Source organism: Herpailurus yagouaroundi, unplaced genomic scaffold (assembly GCF_014898765.1).
Source record: "Herpailurus yagouaroundi ecotype Mexico unplaced genomic scaffold, PumYag 205, whole genome shotgun sequence".
NCBI lineage: Eukaryota > Metazoa > Chordata > Mammalia > Carnivora > Felidae > Herpailurus > Herpailurus yagouaroundi.
This window is the reverse complement of record NW_024412436.1, coordinates 3,278,010-3,298,087: the sequence shown is the minus strand read 5'-3', so window position 1 is coordinate 3,298,087 and position 20,078 is coordinate 3,278,010. Positions and strand designations below refer to the sequence as shown.

Sequence of the window (20,078 nt, the reverse complement as noted above, 5' to 3'; positions counted from 1 at the left end):
GAAATAAAGGAGACTAGGCGTAGGGACATTTGCTTTATGCACACACGGAACATGTCCAGACGACCAGGCTCATCACCGTGGTTGCCCCTGGACGGAGGTGGGGTCCTGGACTCACGGTGGGGGGCTTGCTCTTCCCTCTATGTGCTCCCACACTGTCCAGGCTTTTCACCATGTGCACGCACTTTTTCCAACAAAGAAAATATACCTCCACATGAAGCCCTAACAATTCTTTCATGTTTGTTTGGCTTTTTGTTTTTTTTGTTTTTTTTTTTTTGAGACAGAGAGAGACAGAGCATGAGCAGGGGAGGGGCAGAGAGAGAGAGGGAGACACAGAATCCGAAACAGGCTCCAGGCTCTGAGCCATCAGCACAGAGCCCGACACAGGGCTCGAACTCACAGACTGTGAGATCATGACCTGAGCTGAAGTCAGACACTTAACCGACCGAGCCACCCAGGCGCCCCTGCAATTCTTTATATGCATCTTAGACAAGCTTTTAAGAGATGATAAATCCAAAGTGATATTTGGAATCTGTCCCCCATTAATAGGAAAAGTGAAAAAAACCCAAAAACATACACTGAGATGAGTCATATGCAAATGTTTCTAACCTGTGACTGGTCATTTTAATCTTGGAGGACGACCAAAGGCTTTCTTACTTCAGAATGCAAATTCCATTAAGAAACAGCTCCATAATACTGTCCAGAAACAGACCAGAGGTAAACAGAGGAACTACCCTTATCCCCATGACAGTGAACCTGACTGCAGTGTTAACAGGCTGGCTCTCAGTGGCACCACCTACTCGAAAAGAAGGGAAAGTCTCTTCTGAAGAAATGGTCATTTCTTTCTTCAAAATCTAAAATGGAACAAAACTCCTGGAAATGCCCACAGCGGCATTAGCGTCAAGGCTTTCTCTCTGTCTTAAGAACAGTCATACAGCTGCAGCTATTTTTAGGGAAAGGCTTACCCCAAACTCGAGGGAGACCATCGTCAAGGGAGTCAAGTTCTAGGAAACACTGCGCAGGGTCAGAGGGCTGACCGCCCGTCCACAAACCATCTGTCTGTGGCACCCCCGTGCCTTCCGACGTGCGGGTTTCCATCAGGAAGCTTCTGAGTCAGAACGGTGCCTTAGGATTTCGACACGTCCCATGACTGCCCCCCCCGCCCCACCCAACCTGGTCTATACCACAGCCTATGAGCACACTGCATGTGGGCCGCTTACTCTGTCGTGAAGGAAGACGAGGGCCAGCAGTACGTCGTAGATGCCGGCACAGACCTCCGCAGAAGACAGCACTTCCAAAGCCACTTCCAGAGGCTGCACTCGCTCGGTGACCAGATGGATCCCATCCGCCTCCACGGTGCATGATAAAAATCTCAGCAGGCAAGGGTGACGAAGTGTCTTCAGATGCTTTAAACACACAAACAGAAGGGGTGGTGAAGTTAATGACTCAAGACCAGACTGACGGCAGTTTCGCATAAGTCGGGGTGAAAGTCAGAAGACATATCCTCGTAGTCAAGGTCCTGTCCAGCTCCCCTGCCCCCAAAATTCCAAACAAGGTGAAGGAACATCTGTGACCTGTTCTGACTCTACCAACATTTAAGTCACTCTACGGAGACCTGCAGCTCCCTTAGGGCAGTGTGAGCCCCCCAGGAGCCCAGGCCTCCCGAAGATCACTGCCATCGACTCTGAAGCAGGTGCCCAAAATAATGACCAGAGAACTGGACAAAGCACTCAGATTCTGGAGCGGAGTCAAAATGAGGAGAAGACACACCGTGGGGGTCCACGTCCCGGGCGAGGGATGGCATCTCTCGCAGCTGCGCACCGACGGCGGGCCCCGCTCGCACAGCGGTGCAGCAGACGTGGCTGCAGCTCTGATAGAGACCCTGCCACCTTTCCGGCCAGAAAAACAGCGGGAAGGAAGCGCGGCCTGAGTCCGAGGACATCCCAGAGGCGAAAGGACTGGAGAAGGAGACGTTCGAGGTGTCTGTCCGCGCACAGGTCTCAGACCGAGTCCCGAACCGACGCGGACAAAGCGGGCCGACACCGGCGCGGCAGAGTTTTGAGAAACGACCCGGGGTCTGAGCACCACGCACAGCGAGAGCGGGTGGAGAGTAGCTGGAAAACTTGAAGCCTGAACCCGAGGGGACTGACGGCCTGCAGTCAAAACCTCAAATACCAGAAACACCAACAACCTCCGGAGGATTAAAACAGAACCAAGAGTCTATGCGACAGGACATTCAAAATGTTCAGTACGCAATCCAAAATGCTCTCACTTAACAACAACAAAAAAAGTGAAAAGACAGTCAACAAATATCAACCCCAAAATACACCGGATATTAGAATTATCACAAAGAATTTAAAACAGCGTAACCATTATATTATAACCATTCTCCCCTAGAAGTAAAGGAAAACAGTTACGAAATAAATAGAAGTTCTCAGCAGAGAAAGAACTGTTATTTAAATTTTTTTTTTTTTCAAAGTTTATTTATTTTTGGGACAGAGAGAGAGCATGAACGGGGGAGGGGCAGAGAGAGAGGGAGACACAGAATCGGAAACAGGCTCCAGGCTCTGAGCCATCAGCCCAGAGCCCGACGCGGGGCTCGAACTCACTGACCGCGAGATCGTGACCTGGTTGAAGTCGGACGCTTAACCGACTGCGCCACCCAGGCGCCCCAGAACTGTTATTTAAAACAAGTGGAAGTTTCATTATTTTTTAAAAATAATTGTTTATTTTTGAGAGAGAAAGAGAAAGAACACGAGCGGGGGGAGGGGCAGAGAGAGAAGGGGACAGAGGATCCCAAGCGGGCTCTGGGTGGACAGCTGACGCAGGGCTCGAACCCACGAACCGTAAGATCATGACGTGAGCCGGAGTCGGACGCTTAACCGACTGAGCCACCCAGGTGCTCCAAAATAAGTAGAAATTTTAGAAAGGAAAAATAAAATATTAGAAACTAATTCAACGAGAGAGAAACAGAGCGTGAGCAGGGGAGGGGCAGAGAGAGAGGGAGACACAGAATCCGAAGCAGGCTCCAGGCTCTGAGCTGTCAGTACAGAGCTCGATGCGGGGCTCGAACTCATGAACCGCGAGATCATGACCTGAGCCGAAGTTGGACGCTTAACCGACTGAGCCACCCAGGTGCCCCAACTGTTCTTTTTAAAAATAATCATAGCCTCGGGAACCTATGTGACAAAAACAAAAGGTCTAATGTATATAACTGGACTCCCCCACCCCCCCCAAAAAAAAGAATGGGGGCATAAAAATTGTAATGGCTGAGAACTTTCCAAATTCAGCCAAATACTAAAGTTTACAGATTTAAAAAGTTCAATGAACACCAAACAGGAAAAAGCAAAGAAAACCACAGCTGTACATGTTATCATCAAACTGGTGGAGATCAGATAAATAAAAAACCTCAGGAGGCAGCTAGAGGGAGAAGCCTGTGCAACCTGCAGGACACCGAGCAAGGCTTGTAAACCTGTCATCACACTGGAGGGGGGGGGGCGCACATGGAAGACATCACTTGGGACAAAAACCCTCAATATAATGTTCGGTTTCATCTCATAAATGAGCACTCAGCATGGAATATTCCAAAATACCTTCTGGAAGAATGCGAGCTCCCATGAGAGTCTGGAACACAGTGCGGGTTCAAGGTTTATATCAGTCATTTCAAACTAGCCTATTAGGTGAGACCACAGGAGAATCTTCTGAGGAAATGAATTTGCCCAGTTTCTTTTCTTTTCTTGTAATACTCCCAAACTTTGACAACTCTAGGAATAGCTCCAGTAGGATTTCTTGTTTGTTTTTAAGAAGAAAGCTGTTACCCTCCCTGAGTCACTCTAATAACAAATAATTAAGAAAACTCTTGGGGTGCCTGGGTGGCTCAGTGGGTTAAGTGTCAACTTTGTTTCAACTCATGATCTCACTGTTTGTGGGTTCGAGCCCCACATCAGGCTCTGAGCTGACAGTGCAAAGCCTGCTCGGGATTCTCTCTCTCTCTAATAAATACATACATACATACTTAGAAAATTCTTTAATTCTTAAACTAATAGTTTAAATATGAACTATTAATTCGTACATATAGACGCAAATACAGCAAAGACCCAGATGAGCCAAGAGTCATGCTAGCAAGTTGGCTGAATGTCTGAGCTTAAGTGGACAGAACTGCTTGCAAGGGTCTTTGGAGCTATGGTTTCTGAATAAAATTATGCAACCTCTTTCATATTTTTTTCATTTTAAGAATCATCTCAAGTAATCTGCAAACCCAGCATGGAACACTTTTGAGTTTTTACTTTTGCCTGTTCAGGAAAAATTATTCATTCAGCTTTTATTTCTTAAGACTCTATTTTCCTTTGGTTGTACGTAAAAGAAGTTTTATGCTTCTGGTAGTCAGGGCAGACTAGTAAGTCAGAAGAAATATCACCGGGCTGAGTACTGGCATTAAATACAGAGTCAGTAAATTTCACCTAATTAATACATGAAATAATAAATTGCAATCTGCTTATTTTTTTAACCCTACATTCCCAGGAAAATTCTCAGTCCAAAGTGACTTGTGTGTTTAATAAAGGCAGAAAGGAATAACTCATAGCGTGATTCTGAACACGGCACTTAACTGGCCGAGAACGTCATGTGTCTCTCCCCTTCAACACACACGGTATTTTGCATAAATTATGCATACAGACTCACAGGGAAATCAGCAATTACGAATCAAATAGAAACACTTCTTGACTCAAGATTCTGTTGCTCCAGAACAGAGGGGGTGACAAGATGGCGACTGGGAGATGTTCGCAGTGAGAATCGACCAAAGAGAGCAACGGCTCTTGTGGTGGAGGGAGGCGACTTTGTGGAAGGAGTCCCCTTTGTGGAGGGGCCGAAAGTACCTGCCCCTGAGTCATCACATCCCCGTTCCGCCCATTCTGCTCCAGGCGAATCCTCTCAGACAGAGGATTCCGAGCAAGGACTTTTATCGTTCAACAGGAGCAGCACTGGATAACCTGTCAACATCTGTACTTATCCAGGCCCACACAGAGACATTAGGTGTGAGAGTCAAGTCGTGAATATAAACTACGTCTACTTTTTAGGACAGGTTAGGACGCAGCTATCCAGAGAATTAATTCAAGCCTTAGCGGCTTAACTTTTCATTACTGTAAGTTCTATCTCTGGTTCGCTATTTCACTTTGGGAACTGCACAACATAGTAGTTATCAGCTCACGTCCACCTGCAAGTTTTTCGACAGGAAGCAAGCCATAGTTTCATTCTGTTAAAGAAATATAACAAAGTAACCAGGACGCCTAAAACGAGAGAGCAAGAACTCTCAGGGAGAAATACTCTGGCTTCTTCTGCTGAGATGCAAATCTGAGACAAAGACAGAAGCACACTCTGTCTTTGAATGCCCACGAGCTAGAGGTTAGATGAGACACTAGGAATAAAATGCAGGAAGAGGAAGGGATAAAGAATCCTGTGTTGGAAAGCCTGTACCTGAGGTGCTAAGGGAGTATCCAGGTAGAGATATTCCACAGGCAAGTGGGAATGTGGACCTGGAGCTGAGACCAGAGGGCTCAGCAGTTACTTCGTCAGGGGCAGAAGGCCAGACATAAGCACCAGAAGAGAAAGGACGAGAACCTGAAGTCTGGATATTGTTGGGGAGAGCCGAGGCTGGGAAGGAGCCTGCGCCATCTGGAGGTGGCCCAACACACCTGGGGGATGGGGGCACTTCTTAAGTTCTTCTGAATGGATGATGATCAGGAACCTTGGAAGAGAACCAGCTGACAATGGAGGGCAGTTGATTTATTAGAATAAGGGTTGTAAACAGCACAGAAAAGGGCGAAGGGGGAGAGGAACAGAAAGAGCATGTCAGTATATAAGGAAGAGCGGTAAAGCATTCCCCAAGGGGAAGGCAAGCGATCTTCTATTTCTTCCTCATGACCACACACTGTGCAGCCCCAAATATATTGACCAACCCTTCCAGAAAGCGGCCTGAGTCATGGAGAAGAGCACAGTGTCTCCCAAGGCAGGTGCACAGCGTCCACAAACGCACTCCTCGAGTTAACGTGGCTGCCTGGTTATGAATACACTCAGGGTCATTCACGAGCTCGTCCTCACCACGAGGTCCCACCTGAGCACTGGGATTAGAGCAAACTACGGGAACCACACTCTGATTTAGGAGTTATCATTCCTTACTATTCCTCAGAAATGAGTCCTAACCACCGGTGAGAAAATTATACTATTACAGCTAGTGACTTCAAGATAAAATGATAGGATCTGATGGACTTGAAGAACGTCTAGTATCGTTTTGTAGAGAAAGGTTATACCATGTTTCATCTTATTCCACAGGCTGCCCTGCATTGTGACTGTAGTTTATTTATAATACTAGAGGAACACTACACTCACGACCTAACAGTATACACGAGGAAAACACTGCCCATCTGTCGGAAGTGGCCACCAAAACCGTCAAAGGTAGGACCAGGAGCCTGAACTCTAGAGAAAGTGAGGTGAGCTGGACATACTGTTCTACTATTTCAGGAATCTAGGAACACCAAGGTCCTATAACCCAATGAAACGTGACACATTTTCAAGAACTGTGACCTGCACTGAAACCTTATCATTTATCATTTTGTAGACATTTCAAATTTCTCAGGTTCGGGTCTCAGATATTTAAAGCCACAAGATGGCCTGAAGAATAGAGGAGACAAGTATAAAGTACTGGAAAAGACTCAGCCTTGGTTTAGAAGGGTCTGTACTAAGGGGGGGGAGAAATCTTCTGTCTCAAACTCACAGTCCCTGCAGCATATGAGCCCTCGGACACCGACAGTGCAGCTTTACTTTTCTCGTTTAAAAACACCGTGATCTGGGTTGTTCAACTTTCTTGGCACACATATCATAAAGAATAACATAGTGCTAAAAAACCTTGGGGCTCAGTTGGCTAGGCGTCCAACTTCGGTTCAGGTCACGATCTCACGAACCAGGAGATCAAGCCCCACATCAGGTTCTGTGCTGTCAGCACAGAGCCTGCTTCAGATCGTCTGTCCCCCCCCCCCCCACCTCTCTGCTCCTCTCTGCTTGTGCTCTCTCTCTCTCAAAAATAAATAAACAAAACAATGTTAAATAATCTTATGAACTTATTTAGGAAAAAAAGCTAAGAAAGATGATAAATCTCTAGTGCTTCACTAATAACAGTCACCCTCATTTTTTTACTTAAAAAACGTGCTGCCTTATGAGATGAAGATAATAGGAAGTATGTCAGATATTAACTGCAAGTAAGAAGACGACAGTGAAGCAAGGCATTTTATCTTTTGCAAAATTACAATAAAAAGCTTTAACAGGGGCAGCTGGGTGGCTCAGGTGGCTGGGTGTCTGACTCTTGATTTCAGCTCAGGTCATGATCTCGCAGTTCGTGGGTTCAAGCCCTGCATCAGGCTCTGGGCGGTCAGTGTGGACCCTGTGTGGGATTCTCTCTCTCCCTCTTCTCTGCCCCTCCCCTGCTCATACACACTTGTGTTCTCTCAAAATAAAATAAACTTAAAAAAAAAAATAAATAAAGACACTTAGGGTTGTTCTATTGAATTATATTCCGAGGTACAATCACGTTTTCTAATCAGAGGCTGGGGTCCCCCGACAGTGCACAAGCCCCTGCTAATACACTGGTCCCCTTCCAGGATCAGCATCTGGAAGGTGTGAGCCAGGAGGACCCCCTCCCTGAAGAGGAAACTGAAGCCTCTAGAAGTGAATGAAGCGACTAAGGTCCCTTGGCAAGAACCAGAACCCAGGCCAACATTCTTTCTGGGACATCACAATAGTCCTGGAAAAGAAAAAATAGTACCTGCAGTTTCTAAACTACTTTATTTCTAGGTCCGTCATCAATACACTAAAGGTGAGCACAGTATGTTGTATAGAGAAGGTGGATCAGTATGTTGTACGCCTGAAACTAACACTGTGTGTCAACAACTATACTCAAATTTAAAACCTGAAATGCAAAAACTAAAAAGCTAAAAATGAAAATAAAAGTTAAAAGACATAAAATAAATATAAATAAACTTTACAAATTAAATCATATACTTACCAAAATGTCAACACTTACAGATTTTTGCTAAACTCAATTAAACTCTACCTTAATTTAGCCATGGAAAATTACCTTCCGAACTTCCTCACTAAAACAATATGATAAAAGCTCTCACCCTGCGTTTTCCGAAGCTTTTTGGTTCCAACATGTCCTGCAAGTTGGAGATTTTCCCATGAGGGAGGACAACTATGTTCTTTTTTTGTTGTTGTTTAATGTTTATTTTTGAGAGAGAGAGAGAGAGAGATACAGAGCATGAGCAGGGGAGGGGCAGAGAGAGAGGGAAGCACAGACTCCAAAGCAGGCTCCAGGCTCCGAGCTGTCAGCACAGAGCCGGATGTGGCGCTCGAACCCACAAACTGCGAGATCATGACCTGAGCCCAAGTCAAGAGTCCGACGCGTAACCGACTGAGCCCTCCTTCCCCGCCCCGCGCCCCAGGACAACCACGAAGGTCATGAACAAAAACACGATTCCTAAGGATCGCCCTCCTGTGACCCTCGTTAAGTTCCGCTTCGTATTTCTTAACAGGAAGCGAGCCAGTGACCCCCCCCCCCCACAAACGCGAGCGCCGCCGCGCACGCGGTACCTTGGCTGCCTTGTTCACGCGGTCCTCGTGGTCTCTCCGGTACACGAAGACCGAGGCGCGCCGGCCATCCTGCAGCGCGGCGGGGTGCACGGCCAGGCCGGCCGGCAGGGTGAACGCGGGCTCCGTCAGCGCGTAGCTCTTCAGGGCGCTGCTCTCCGAGCCCATGCCTTCCGCCGGGAGGCCCGGCACAGCTGAAGAAGGAGGAAAACACCTGCACACATAAGCCTCCACCTGCAGGGGGTCGGGGGGGGAGGGGAGATCACTGCGTGCGGGGGGCCCCGCCGCTCCCACCCACCCGGCCCTCCAGTCCCCATCGGCCAGGCCGCCCACAACAAGGACGCCAAATGCTGGCCAAGTGCGCCCCAAGTCACCGGCGGTGCCTGTCAAGGAACAACTGAGGCTCTACGAGAAAACGCACCTACCAGGCCACGTGCAGTTACTGCCCCTCGCGACCCTCCCCCCCACACATGTGCGCGCGCGCGCACACACACACACACACTCTCACGGAACGCTCACAGCGCCAGCTGATCAAAGCCAGAATAAGATCACCCGCGCTCCCTAACCTGCTCGCATATCCTGCCTCACAGGAGCCTGTTGCAAAACGTCATTATTCACCAATGAGAAAACTGCTGTATGTCTATAATAACTTAAAATTAGAACAAGAACCAAACAAACTGGAGAGTAGTTCTCTCAATGATGAAAAACGTGTTAACAAACGGAGAGTTCACGCGCTGGGCAAAGGCCCGGGAGCACCAGGAAAACAGTGGGATAGAGACAACTCGCTGAACACGATGACAATAAACATAACAAAGAGGGTGCCTGGGTGGCTCAGTCTTGGGACTCTTGATTTCCTGCTCAGGTAGTGATCTCCCGGTTTGTGGGTTAGAGCACAGAGTCAGTGTCAGTGCTGGTAGTGTAGGGCCTGCCTGGGATTCTCTCTCTCCCTCACTCTCTGCACCTTTCCTCTCTCTCAAAATAAGTAAATAAACTGAAAGGAAGAAAGGAAGGAAGAAAGAAAGAAAGAAAAAGAAAGAAAGGAAGAAAGGAAAAAAGAAACTAAGAAAGAAAGAAGGAAAGAAAGAAAAAGAAAAAGAAAGGAAGGAAGGAAGGAAGGGAGGAAGGAAGGAAGGGAGGAAGGAAGGGTGCGCTCCCACTGCTCTTCAAAGTCGGGCTAGGTAAAAAGGGGAAAGTGCAAAACTGTATCATCCCAGATGCTAAAAAACCCACACAGACAGGAACACCTAGAAAACGCAGTGATAGAAAACAGATGAGTGGTTGCCTGGGGTAGGAGCCCCGTTACAGGGACCAGGAGAGGGGAAAGGATTGCAAGGGGTGTAAGGAGACTTGTGGGGGAATAGATTTATTCACTAACTTGATTATGGTTAAAGGTGAGAACAAATACCGAAACTTTTAATTGTAGGGTTTAAATATGTTCAGTTTATTGCACATCAATTATACCTCAATAAAGTTGTATCTGTGTATGTGTCTATATACATACAGATACACACAGACATAGCAAGGCCTGAAAAAATGCTCAAGTATTAATAGAGGTTTGCTGTCTGTGTCGGATCACGAGGAAGTCACAGACAGACATGCACCTGCATTTCCAAACCTTCTACACTAAGCACACACCTTTCTTTACAACGGGGGTACAAACTTCCACGGCCACAGCAGGCATTGCAAAGTGGCCCCACAGTATTGGGGGAGGAGCAGAGGGCCCTGCGTGTGACAGGCACCTGCTGACAAGGCCTGCACTCTGCAGGGAGCGGCCGTCACAATGTCCCAGCCAGGCCTGCCAGATCAGGTCATTTATCATAAGGATCCAAGAGCCTGAATATTTATGTGGAAATCTCCGTATTTTTCAGTGCTGGCTCGAATGTGTTTAAACCTGTACGGGCCAAATAACACACGTTTGAAAAATCTGTGGCAGTCAGTCTGCAGTTCTGGCTTTACCATAATAGAAAAAATAAAACATAAAAAGAGTTCTTACTAACTCTGGTGGACGTGGTAAGAAGTTGCCAGTTCTAAATAACATGGCCAAAAATTCTACAGAGACCTTTAAAAATTTCAGTTTAAAAATTGCACCCTTTGAACAAACACACACCCAACAATCATTATACATAGACCCTCTACTTAGATTTTTTTGTTCCACTTTAGAGAAGTTCCACACAACACTTTCTGTGTTACCAAAGTATGAGGGGCTGCTGAAGACACATGCCTAAAACAGAGAATTCCAAGTGCCTACAGACCCACACACATCGTTATATAAAGAACACAACATGGACAAAGCTAAAACTATCTAAAATTGAAACTGTTCAAAAATCCAAGAATACTTCTGAGGATAAGAACGAAGTCGTCTTTGTAACAAATCCACTGGGCTCCTCCCTATTCTGCAGTTGACCTTAACAACAGCAAGGGGATAAACAGTATTAAAAATGCCAAGTATCCGAACTATGTGTAACGCTCACCTTTCTACCGGGACTACAAATGAAGGGTCTACCCGGGCCCACGGAGAAAACCAGCTCCCGTTAACTCCCCTGTTCTGGAGACGGCATGGTACCTATGACAACACCCCCACTGAACAGCGAAGGTCACGTTGAGTAGTTGGATGTTGCCCCTCTCCTCTAGGACACAGTGAATGGGTCAGGTGCCTACCCTGGGCCAAAGGGCAGTCAATTCACACATTAGCCATCTCTAGGACCCCGGCCAGGTCTTTATCTGCCTCGGGAATCTGAACGCGCAAGACATATTTCTATTTGCTGAAGGTAAAAGGATGCCACGAGGTGGAGTCAGGGCCATGGCCAGCCAAAGCCACAAAGAAGCAGAAACTTGGCAAGCACAGAGGAAGGCAACTGGCAGAAGGAAGAGCAAACACTGGGAGTAGCTTCGTCAGATCTGCAGGGGTGCATTACTACCCTCCATCTCGAGGCTTCCAGAAGCCCAGCTGGAAATGCACTTCCTCACCGCCACATGGACAGCCTTACAACCAGGGCTGGCATGAGGGGGCAGCTTGAGTGGTCCATGTTCTTTGACCCCAGCTGCCATTTCATCAGCAGAAAATGCCTACTTCTCTAGAACTCCTCTGTGAGAATGGAGGCATTAGTCAGAGAAGTGTTACTTTGAAGAGCGTGTAACGGAGGCCAGTCTAACTTCCTTCTCTCTTAGCCGCAAAATACAGCTTTTCAAAACCAACACGGGGAACTGCAAGAAAATGAAAATCCTCTTGGGAGGAAAGCACGGTGTTCGTGTAGTTTTAGCATTCATCCTCAAAGGAGATGAGACGGCCACCAGGATGCAGGGGCGGTGCTCCGGCTGACTGAATGGCACTCGGCAGAGGCACAGCAAGGGACATATAGTTTAGTCACTTCTCAATAGCAAACTACGTCGTTGCCAGAACACTGGGCCCAACGACACCTAGAGTTAGGAAAGCTTTAAGCGGTTAAAACCAGTTTTTCTTAGCAGTGGATATATTGGGTCTAAGACCCCAAGAAATACAACTTAAAAAAAAGAAAGGGGGGGGGGCCTGACGGGCTCAGTCAGTTAAACTTCCCACTCCTGGTTTCAGCTCAGGTCATGGATCTCATGGTTTGTGGGACCGAGGCCATGTCAGGCTCTGCGCCGACAGCACGGGGCCTGCTTGGGATTCTCTCTCCCTCTCTCTGCCCCTCTGCTGCTCGCACTCGCACTCTCTCTCTGAAAATCGACAAACATTAAAAACAAGAAAAGAGAAAGAAAAGAAAAAAGGCAAGACGAGACTCCCTTTCTTGGGACACAGGCTGCCATTTTACTGTTTTGAAAGCGTGATTAACGTGGACAGAAGTCTTCCCACGACAGGACTGCAATGCTCACATTAGAGTAGGATTACAGCCTCAGTGCAGGGCAAACTTCATCAGGTGGCAACAAAAAGATGTGCTGTTGTCTGCTTTGAAGTCAAGAAGTCACGAGAAAAAAAAAAGTTACAAGAAGACAGAAAAGGAGAGCATGGATATTCTGCAGAATTTACAATCCCCTCTCTCTATAATATGATGTTGGGTCGGCAAGGTCTGCTCTTGAAACATGGGTTCACCTACCTTCCTCCACCCTTTAGCTTCCTTGGGCAGCACATCCCATTTCTGGGCCACCTGTGGATTATGCAAGCGCTTGTCTAGGTCACCGGGCAACTCCTACTAAGAAATCGATGTCATCTGGGGAACTCTCTCTCCCTCTGTTCTTCCACAGCAATTAATCGAGATGATCTTGGTTTTAGCTCTCTTAGCTTGGAGGTTCCAAAGATAAAGGCTTGCATCGTGAGTTCTAAGGACGCCCTATACTCATCGATACTTTGTTATCTGGTGCTAACATTACTCGGGCCCTTTGCTGTGATCTGTTTCAAGTACACGTTCTCTGTAATGAACTCAGTCCAGCATTGCTAGCTGACCAGCAATACGTAAAGACGCCTTTACGGACCAAAACAAGTAAGTATGATTTCAGCTAGGATTTGAAATGTTACGTGGGTACGCACACAGGTCCTTAAAAACAGCAGTAACGGTGACTCCAGAATTCAGGACCCGACTCAGTATTCACATGGTTTCCTAAACAAGCTCGTCCGAGAAATGTTTCATCTTTTATTCTAAAAAAAAAAAAAAAAAAAGGCACTAGGCAAGGACAGAGCCGGCTGGGCCTCCGGGGGCCCGGCACTCGTCTTGGAGCAGGAACGCAGGCGGTTTCCCGGCGCGGGCGCGACCCCCGGCTCCCACCGCTCCGGCGGCACCGCGCACACTCGCCCGACCCGCGGCGGGGAGGGCTGCCCGGGGGCCAGCGGGGTCCCACCGCGACCCGGCTCGGGGTGGGCGGGGACGGCGCTCCCGCTCGCTGGCCCCTCACCTTCCACACCTGCCCGCGAGGCCCGGCTCCGCGGCTTCTTTCGCTGGCTCCGGCCGCCAGCAACGCGCCGGGCGGGAGTCGCCCCCGAAGCCCAGAGGCGAAGGGCGCCCCGCACCAAGCAGGGGGAGGCTGCGCGGAGGCGGAGGGCACAGCTCAACCGGCAGCGGCGCCGCGCCGAGCGCGGACCCGCGAGCGGGGCGCGCGCCCACCGTCTCCGCGCCCGGCCCGGCCCCTCTCCCGCGGCCCGGTCCCGCACGGACGGAGGACGCGGCGCCGGGCTCCCTGTTACCTGCGGGAGGCCGGCGGGGGAGGCGGCCGAGGGTCTTGGCTCCGGTCCCCTCTTCGCCCCCTGTTGACACCAGCCACCCTCGCCTACCCTGTGAGGCTGTGGCCACTACACCCACAAATCTTCGGGGGGTATGCTCCCTCCGACACCATAGAGACGGGTCCGGAAACCGGACAGAACGCCAGCCTTCAGCCCTCCGACGCCACCACTGAGGCGAACGAACCCGGAACCGAGAGAGAGAGAGGCGGCACAGGTGACGCTCAGGCCGGCGCCATCTTGAGTGTGGGCGCCGGTGCCGGTCGGCACCTCGCGCCCTGCTCCCAGCGGCCTGGCTGAGATGTCTCCTCTCTTGGCGTTTGAGTTGAACTCGCGAGTTTGTCTTGATTGTAAGTTTTAGGCTTTTAGCCGCGCGGTTTTAATTTGACACCCGCCCGAATCCAAAATGGCCGCCGTCGCCTCCAACAAATAGTAAAGGGGCTGGTCGCAGAAAAGAAGTATGGAAATTGGCCTGGACTTTTAGGAGAGTGACGTCACTCACCCCCGCAGCCGCGATTGGTTGCGCCGCGTGGGCTGAAGTCGTGCGGAACTGCGGCTGAAGCTGGCGGAGGTGATGGTGGTTCAAGCTTAAACATTTGAGTCGGGAAGTTTGAAGTTACGCTTAATTCAGCGTACATTGGGCTTAATCATGTTAATAGTACCTGTTAATGGTTTCTACTTAATAGGATTCTGTGTGTGTTTCCCTGTTCTCATCTGTATGATCGCAGTAGTGGCAGCCATCACTACTGCTTAATACAACCTCACAGTTGACAGCTGACCTCAATAATTTGATCATCCAAAACTTGTAGTTTCTTTCTGGGAGCTGAAAGTTTCTGGTCGCTGAAAAGGTTTAAGATGGATAAGGACACCATAATTTCCTCCTGAGGTTTAAAGAAAGCAACTAGGCCTACTTTTGCTCCATATTCAGAAATGTATTAAACGCATGTTTATTGGGAGGTAGGCACATATAGTATTTAATCTGCCGGATAAGCTTGACAATGGCTGAGCTGTCTATTCTGGGTCAGCACTGGCCTATAGAAACTGAATTCAAGCCACATATTAACTTCGCTAGAAGCCACCTTAAAAACTTTTCATGTTTTTAAAACTTTTTAATCTTTAAAGATTTGAGTCTTTAAAACTTTTAAATCTTTTACTAAAGAAAAAAAGATGAGGTGAAGTTAATTTTAATATATTTAAACACAGTATATCCGGAAGATTGTCATTTAAATATGCATTCAATAGTAAAAAAAAAAAAAAAAACAAACCACTGTGTTACTGATATTTTTTGTACTGTCTTCAAAATCTGCTATGTATATTTTACAATTTGGACTAATCATATTTTAATGCTCAGTAGTCACCTGTGGGTAGTGACCACCATTTTGGAGAATACAGCCCGAGGCCGTGTGACCACCACCTTGCACTAGAAAGTTGAGAGGCAGAAACGGGTTCACCTCCCTCCCTCCACCCTTTGGCTTCCTTGGGCAGCACATCACATTTCTGGGCCACCTGTGGATGATGCCACATAGTCACCATCTGGCAACCAGAGATCTTACAGACCAGTGGTAGAGCCAGCACCATTAGGGATGCAGCCTCAAATGGAATCTCCGAAGGCTGAGGACACCTTGAATTTTTAGACCCTGTTCACTCAGATGTGGAGAGCATTTTCTAAAATATTTTAAACAATTCACCCAGCTTGAATTCTTTTGAGAGCCCATTTCTACTAGTCATCATGATAATTAATAAGTTGTTACTTTTGCCAATAAATACTCACTTCTGACACTCATCATGATAATTAGCAAAGCATCCAGTGCCATCAGCGATCCAGTTGGCTAAAGTGTTTGTAGCTCCATTTCTGGAATGTAGCCTTTCTGGAATGATTCCAGCTAGCAACCTCTGGAGTGTAGATTCCTGATTACTAGAATGCTGCGTCTAGGGCATAGCTTCAACCAATTAGCCCACGCAGAATATTCCACTGTCAATGCGGAAATCATTTAAATCGCCAACAGACATCATGACACCCGTGCTTTAAGGAATATTGGCATCGCTTTGGAAACTGAACACTATACAAATGTTGCAAAATTTAAACTTCATGTTGTTACACACTAATATTTATTCCACAAATATTTAACATATACCTTTTCTGTGTCATGTACTATGCTGATCACTAAGAAGGAAGAAGACACAATCATTGCAAAAACGTGGGTTCAAGGGGCCCAAATAAAACTTCTTTTTTTCCTTTTTAAGTGATTGAGGGTGTGTGAGTAGCTTAATGCTAGAAAAGTTATCTTAGTTTTGCGAAGTTCCCTGCCCCAGCTTCAGTATGTAAGTTTCAAGCTACTGTTGTGTGAGGCTAGATAAGAACTAAATGACTCTACACTTCGCTGATTCCTCTAAGGCTTTCCTGACATTTGCTCCTTGTTTACTTACTCAGTACAGCAAATACTTTATTTTTTTCTAATGTTTATTTATTTTTGAGAGAGAGAGAGAGCGCGCGCACAAGTGGGGTAGAGGCAGAGAGAGAGAGAGAGAGAGAGGGAGACACAGAATCTGAAGCAGGCTCCAAGACGCAGGGCTTGAACCCACAAACCATGAGATCATGACCTGAGCTGAAGTTGTATGCTCAACTTACTGAGCCACCCAGGCGCCCCCAGCAAATACTTTATAAATGCTCATGGTGTATCAACCTCTGCTGTAAAGACTGAGGAAACATCGGCAAACGAAACAAGATTAATTCCCTGTTCTCACAGGCCTCAAATTTTAGGGGTTTGACGGATAAGGGGAGAAATAGACACTAAGTGTATAAATGAACAAAGGTTAGTTTTCACAATGGTAAGTTCTATTAAAATACAAAACAAGGTGTTGAGGAGGAGGAATTCTACTCTGCTCTTCAAGATTCTTCCAGCTCTACTAAGGATTAAATTGACAGGAAACAGATGAACAGGAGAAAATCAAACAAAAGTTTAATAACATGAGTACTTCCTATACACATGGGAAAGATCCAGGAAAACTAAGTAACTCACCAAAATGGCCAAAGCCATCACCTTAAATCCCATCTCCAGCTAAAGACAGAAGGATTTGTGGTGGGGGAGACATTCCTGGAAGGTTACCAGGAAAAGTCCAGTAAACAAGGATAAGGGTAGTAGGTAGATTTAAATCCATTTCTTCTCCATTGATAAGTTTCTAGAGATTTAGGGTCATCCCTCTTTTATGAATGGAGATTTCCCTTCTACATGTAAATATCTCTTACAAAAGGGTAATTTCTTTTTTTTTAAATTAAGTTTATTTTTGAGAGAGGGAGAGAGAATATGCAAGTGAGGGAGGGGTGGGGAGAGAGAGAGAGAGAGAGAGAGAGAGAGAGAGAGAGAGAGAGAATCGCAAGCAGGCTCTGCACTGTTAACATCAGAGCCCGATGTGGGGCTGGAATCCATGAACTGTGAGATCATGACCTGAGCCGAAATCAAGAGTCAGATGCTTAAAGGACTGAGCCACCCAGGTGCCCGCCCCCCTCCCCCTTTTTTTAAAGAATAGTTTTCCAGCCCCACCCTCCTTCCTATAAAAAACCTTCCCTTTATACAGCTGCTCAGAGCTCCCCTCTGCTTGCTAGATGGTATTCTGCCCCATTCTGGAATCGTTTAAGGAAGCCAGCTAGATCTCCAAATTTATTTGGTTGAATTTTGTTCTTAACAGAATGAGTGGAAATATAGAAGGATATCTACTAGTCTGTTAATGGTCCCTGTATGGGGTTAGAGAGGGGGTTACTTCTTTTGCAATATGAATCTGCATATTGCTTTATGTGTTACAGTGAGCATATGTTACTTCTATAATTTTGAATTTAATAAAGGACTGAGGAGCTGAAATGTAGACTTAGATTGGAAGCTCTTGCGGTCTTACATCTATAAAACTGGCCTCCTGATTCTTCATTATGTGGTAACAATGTTGCGGGGGGGGGCATGCAATAGTAGCTGAGAAGCATTTGATAGGAAAGACGGAAGGATACAGCACGTGCACATTTCCTGATAAGGTACAGATGGCAATTGAGTTAATGTCACACACTTAAGCCGAGAAATAGTGATGCATGATTCTCTCCGATTTTCTCGGTTGTCTTCAAAGCTGCACTTCTAGCTCAGAATAAGTTAAACATTATTTGCTCGATTTCCTTAAGAAAAAAAAAAAGTCCCTGTTCTTGCCACTCCCCCGAGTGTTCCTGAGTGACTCCTGCTACCTCCCGAGTTACCCCCTGCTCCCTGCAAACACTCACACCAGTCTGTGTTCTAAATCGAGGAAGAAGCCTGGAGATGGAACAACGGAGTGCTCAGAGGACAAACGGAGTCCACAAAGAGTCTGTCCCATGGTCAGCAAACATGGTTTTAAAAAAAGTAAGCAAAGCTCTCCCAGAGATTTCAGAGCTCCTCCTGCAGGCTTTGGCCCCCACTTTAGGCACCAAAGTTCTTAAAAAATTATTTTCGCTTTTTCTCCCAACGTTTTTCTTCACTGATCCTCTTCATTCTTTCATTTACTTTTTCCCACCGTATGGGGTAAATAGAATCCAGTGACACTGTCACCACACTGGTTTGGACAACCAAGCGGACAGGAAAGACGCCTGTGTCACAAAAGTGCAAAGGATGGCACCACCACTGCTTCCTGTTCTTTTTTTTTTTAATGTTTATTTATTTATTTTGAGGGAGGGGGCGCAGACAGAGAGGGAGAGAGAGAATCCCAAGCAGGCTCCACCCAGCTGTGAGCATAGAGCCTGATGTGGGGCTCGATCCCACAACTGTGAGCTCATGACCTGAGGTGAAATCAAGTGTGGGATGCTTAACTGACTGAGCCACACAGGAGCCCCCCCTGCTCTTTCGAGAAGAGGCAAGAGTGGAAGAAGGGCTCATCTGCCTTTCCTACCTTCAAGACACCGAGAAAGACCTAATGGAATCAGGTAGACGAGTGCTGAGATCAGAGTAACCCTACACAAAGTTTGTAAACAGGCATTTTAATAACAGAAAATCAGACCAAGGAAGAATGATTAGGTATTATATGAAAACATGATCACACGAAAGAGTTTGGGGAGAGAACAACTAAAACGGAGACGCCATCAGACAAACTCACAACAAAGGCAAGGCTGGGGAATAAGCTTGGTCAGGTTTCAGATGGGGGCTCAGTACCCCGGCACTCTTCTGCTCCCCATGGTGGTAACCACATTGCTTAGGTAGATGCGTGCACTTGGAACTTTACTGTGTCTTCGTTCTGAGTGCTGTATTGCTGCCTAAGGAGTGGTGACAGTGATGAATGGAAAAACAAGATGTGGTATATCCATACAATGGAACATCATTCCTCCATATAAGAAGTACTGATACATGCTACAACACAGAGGGAGCCTGAGGACCTTCTGCTACACGAAAGAAGCCAGACGCAAAAAGCCACATATTGTCTGATTCCATTTCTATGAAATGTCCAGGACAGGTAAATCCATAGAGACAGAAAGCAGACGAATGGTTGCCAGAGCCTGAGGGTAGAGGGGAAATGGGAATTGTCAAATGGTATGGCAATTTTGGGGGGGGGGGGTAATGAAAATGTCCTGGAATTAGATCATTGTGAAGGTTGCACAACCTTACGGGTATACTAAAAAACACTGAGAGAACAAGCATGAGCAGGGGAGGGGCACAGAGAGAGAGAGAGAGAGAGAGAGAGAGAGAATCAGAGAATCCCAAACACGCACCGTGCTGTCAGTGCAGAGCCTGACGCAGGGCTCGAACTCACAAACCTGAGTCGAAATCCAGAGTGCGATGCCTAACTGACTGAGCCACCCAGGCGCCCCTGAACTATACTTTTTTTCTTTTTTAAATATGGAAGCTTCAGGAATTTGTGTGTCATCCTTGTGTCGGGGCCAGGCTAATATTCTCTGTATCGTTCCCATTTTAGTATATGTGCCGCCCAAGTGAGCACTGAATTGTGCATTTAAATGGTGACTTTTACATGAATTATTTCTCAATTAAAAAATAAAGCCCACGTAATGTGTGTGAGCAGGCACAGGTGTGCATGTGAAGGAGAATGGATATATTCATCAGGTCATTGTGCAACACTTGTAACAAAAGAGAACTCTACATTGATAGCAGGGACTTGTGTCATATTCTGTGTTATTGTAACTGAACTAACGTGAGTTCACAGCGCGGCAAGTCCCAGATAGAAACTACATCAGGAGGAGTTGCCGCACAAAGTAAATTTATCTGCAGCACATACAGAGATCACCGGGAAAGGTTTCCAA

General features: G+C 46.9%; 1 protein-coding gene and 1 non-coding gene across 11 annotated transcripts in view; both read right to left on the bottom strand.

Annotated features, from left to right (window-relative positions):
- SCYL3 (SCY1 like pseudokinase 3) overlaps nt 1-14,253 on the bottom strand; it is a 42,203-nt gene extending 27,950 nt beyond the window's left edge. For 2 of the 10 annotated variants that reach the window (XM_040451613.1, XM_040451622.1), the window contains exons 1-4: nt 13,787-14,252; nt 12,705-13,243; nt 8,635-8,865; nt 1,218-1,403 (exon numbers count right to left, since the gene is read on the bottom strand). In XM_040451613.1, the coding sequence (XP_040307547.1) occupies nt 1,218-1,403; nt 8,635-8,799 (351 nt within the window). In that variant the 5' untranslated portion in view covers nt 8,800-8,865; nt 12,705-13,243; nt 13,787-14,252. Of the gene's footprint in view, nt 1-1,217; nt 1,404-8,634; nt 8,866-12,704; nt 13,244-13,786 lie in introns of all 10 variants that reach the window. The other 8 variants (XM_040451621.1, XM_040451614.1, XM_040451615.1 and 5 more) reach the window with 8 other exon arrangements.
- A 5,399-nt stretch (nt 14,254-19,652) lies between these two features.
- LOC121015206 (U6 spliceosomal RNA) lies at nt 19,653-19,759 on the bottom strand. The gene has a single exon (XR_005783695.1). It is a non-coding gene; the product is annotated as a U6 spliceosomal RNA (small nuclear RNA).
- Nucleotides 19,760-20,078: the final 319 nt, after the last annotated feature.